Source organism: Octopus bimaculoides, chromosome 6 (assembly GCF_001194135.2).
Source record: "Octopus bimaculoides isolate UCB-OBI-ISO-001 chromosome 6, ASM119413v2, whole genome shotgun sequence".
In the NCBI taxonomy this organism is placed as follows: domain Eukaryota; kingdom Metazoa; phylum Mollusca; class Cephalopoda; order Octopoda; family Octopodidae; genus Octopus; species Octopus bimaculoides.
The window spans coordinates 108,041,557-108,045,129 of record NC_068986.1 but is presented as its reverse complement, the minus strand read 5'-3'; the positions used below and the strand labels follow the sequence as shown (position 1 = coordinate 108,045,129).

General features: G+C 40.8%; 1 protein-coding gene across 1 annotated transcript in view; it reads left to right on the top strand.

Annotated features, from left to right (window-relative positions):
* The window catches only part of LOC106867988 (gametogenetin-binding protein 2-like), an 89,645-nt gene that overhangs the window by 71,642 nt on the left and 14,430 nt on the right, over positions 1–3,573 (top strand). The window contains exons 8-9 of the mRNA XM_014913073.2: positions 853–1,041; positions 1,925–2,588. Coding sequence (XP_014768559.1) covers positions 853–1,041; positions 1,925–2,588 — 853 coding nt within the window. The remainder of the gene's footprint in view (positions 1–852; positions 1,042–1,924; positions 2,589–3,573) is intronic.

The window sequence follows — 3,573 nt, the reverse complement described above, 5'->3', positions numbered from 1 at the left end:
TGGCATGTGAGCAAAACATTGGACTGACTCCTGTGCAGGTGGCACGTAAAAAACAGCATTTGAGCATGGCCGTTGCCAGTACCACTGGACTGGCCCTTGTACCGGTGGCACATAAAAAGCACCCACTACACTCTCTGAGTGGTTGGTGTTAAGAAGGGCATCCAGCTGTAGAAACTCTTCCAGATCAGGTTGGAGTCTGGTGCAGCCATCTGGTTTGCCAGTCCCCAGTCAAATTGTCCAACTCATGGTAGCATGGAAAGCGGACGTTAAATGGTGATGGATGCCTATGTTGTTGGTGGTTTAGTGACTTTGTGTTATTTGATGAATCTTTGTCTTCATTTCAAAGATGTCTGTAAGAGAGATATGAAGTCATTTGATCTGGACATCCTGAGATAAGAGGAGGTTTCAAATAATCACCCACACCGGAGGCAAATACTGTGAAAGGGAATGAAGTGAGTGGAAGAAGAACAGGAACTCGCCATCAAAGGAAAGAGTAGCATTGGTAGGGAGATCCTTCAAATGCAGTTGGTGTATGTGTTACTGCGACTCCTGTGTGGGCCTGTACAGCCATAACAGACACTGCACTACCATCAGCAGCTGGCATGATTTCTTTGGATGCAGATCCATGGCCTCTCAAGACTGATAGATGCCTATGACTCCTATTACTGTTCTCAGTTTAAATTCCACCTGATCAATTTGTGCTTCTTGCAAGAAGTTCTGCTGCTGGTGCCTTGTAGAAATGTACTTTTTTTCTGTCTTTATAATAAAGAAGTTTTTGTCTTATATTCTCGGTGAAGAATTTTTCTAAAAAGTTTCACTATTTTCTCATTTTATCCATTCTTGTCTTAACAGATGGAATTGGAACGAAAGCAGGGAGTGTCTAACTTGGAACTAATGTGTGAAGAACTACTCGAAGAAGAACGACTACGTGAACAAAAACGAGAACTAAAACGAGAAAAAAGGAAAAAGCGGCGAGCTAAAATCCAGCTGTCCGAAGTGGATTCCCCTCCCCTCACCAAACAAATTTCCTCGGAGTGCAAAGTAAGGGTTTATTTTATAATGGTACTTTATTAAAAGTACATTGAAATTTATTTAAGATTTTTACAAGTGTATTTGATAGTCTTTTTTCTCAGTTTTCTATTGAAAATATAAGCTTTAAAATGAGATAACTTAATTACTTGTGTAATTAAGAATTTCATTTTGTAATTATGTGATTTTGAGTTGTATTTCGCATGGAGCAGCATTCTGGACAAATGTTTTCCATTGTAGTCTTACGTTGACCCAAGGTTTGTGAGAGATGTTGGGTTGATGAAAACTACACTGGAAGCATGTTGAATGGAGTGTACCGGTTTTTGGCTTGTGGGCTTAATCTACTTTGGTTATTAAATACCTTTAGAAGAATCTATGCTTTTGCAACCATTCAAATCAGGTCTAAAGATAACTTGATATTTTGATACACTACTTCCTACTTTAACAACCCTTTAAACTCACAACTTTTCCGTTGTCTACCTTTATCATAAATGTCGGTACTGGCAACGGCTACGCTCAAAATGGTGTATTTTATATGCTACCTGCACAGAAGCCAGTCCAGCGGCACAGGCAACGGCCTTGCTCGAATGTCTTTTCACGTGCCACCAGCACAAGTGCCAGTAAGGTGATGCTAGTAACGATCATGCTCAAATGGTGCTATTTATGTGTCACCGGTACAGAAACCAGGCAGCTGCTCTGGCAACGATCACGCTCGGATGGTGCTCTTTGCGCTTCACTGGTACAGGTGCCATCACGATTTTGCTTTCGTTTACATATATCGTAATTTGAATTTCACTAGTTGACCTGTTTTTATTTATTTCACTAATTTGTTATTAGAATTGCTACCTATTTAGTATTCTGTGTATCCTTCTTCATCTTTGTGTTCTATTTCTAGTGTGATAATAGTCCAAAGAAAAGTTCTAGAATTTACAATGGTCGTCACAAGGAAATCTCCAGAAGCGATCATGACATGAAACTGGTTTCCATAGAGAACTGTCAGAAGGCAACCAATGAAATTTATCGAAAGGTGGCAGATATGAAGGCGCCCTGTTGTGGTAAGGCTGTGTCGAAATCTAGGGTACTACAACGAGAGCAGTCTACATCGCCGCCATCTCTGCTAACACACCGGTGCGGTCGCAGATGTCGACCAACAACAACTTCAAACATCGCCACTAAAACCACTAGTAGTAGTAGTAGTAGTAGTAGTAGTAGTAGCATTAGTAGTAGTAGTAGTAATAGCAGTAGCAACAGCAGCAATAGCAAGCATACAATGACTACAGAAGCAGATGACTATGATGATGATGAGTACTACAACATGAGCCGGTGTTGTGGCCTGGTTCATAACGTAGATAGGATGGCTACCTCTTCGTCATCATCATCTTCATCCTCGTCCTCATCAACTACTACAACTTTAAATTCTGTTGGTTCCAACTACACGACAAGTAATGGAAGTGATTGTGGGTACTCGTCAGGAGCAGAAGGCTGTGAAAATTGTGGACTACAAGGTTCCAATGAGAATGCAGATGTGATGTGTTTAGAAGACTTTCTTCATCAAAAAGGTAAATACTATTTTCATATCTTTGGTATGTATTCTATAGCAAGACATTTGTTTTGAGTGGATCTGGTTGACCAAAACCAAAATAAGCCTGTCCAATATGTGTGTGTACTTACAGTTACCTTTCTCCAAAAAGTGCTGAGCTACAAGTGGTGGCGGTGTTGTCATTTCTCTTATCATCATCATCGTTTAACGTCTGCTTTCCATGCTAGCATGGGTTGGACGATTTGACTGAGGACTGGCAAGCCAGAAGGCTACACCAGGCTCCAATCTGATTTGGCAGAGTTTCTACAGCTGGATGCCCTTCCTAACGCCAATCACTCCGAGAGTGTAGTGGGTGCTTTTACGTGCCACCGGCACGAAGGCCAGTCAGGCGTTACTGGCAACGGCCACGCTCAAAATGGTGTATTTTACATGCCACCTGCACAGGAGCCAGTCTAGGGGCACTGGCAACAATCTCGCTCAAATGTCTTTACACGTGCCATCCAGCACAAGTGCCAGGAAGGTGACGCTGGGCACAGGTGCCATCACGATTTTGCTTTTGTTTGCCCCAACAGGTCTCAGTATTAAAAGACTTTTTTTTGTGCTGGGTTTGCACCTTTGAAGATGAACATAATAATAATGATCATCATCATTTAATGTCTGTTTAATGCTGGCATGGGATGACTGGTTTGACAAAGATTCAATGAGTTAAGTACAATGTGGAATAAATAAACCCGTACTGGAAAGACCGGTATGGGTTAGCAACAGGAAAGGTATTTGGCTGTAAAACAATGCGTTAATAACATATACCTGTAACTCACGTTAGCATGGGAGAACAGCCTTAAAAATGAACAAAAATGCATGTGTATGTACATACAATCACACACATGCGCTCCAATATTTCAATATCCTCTTCCTAAGCAAATAATTGTCAATAAGCAGGAATTGTGTGTGTGTGTAGATATATATGTATATATATATATATATATATATATATATATATATAT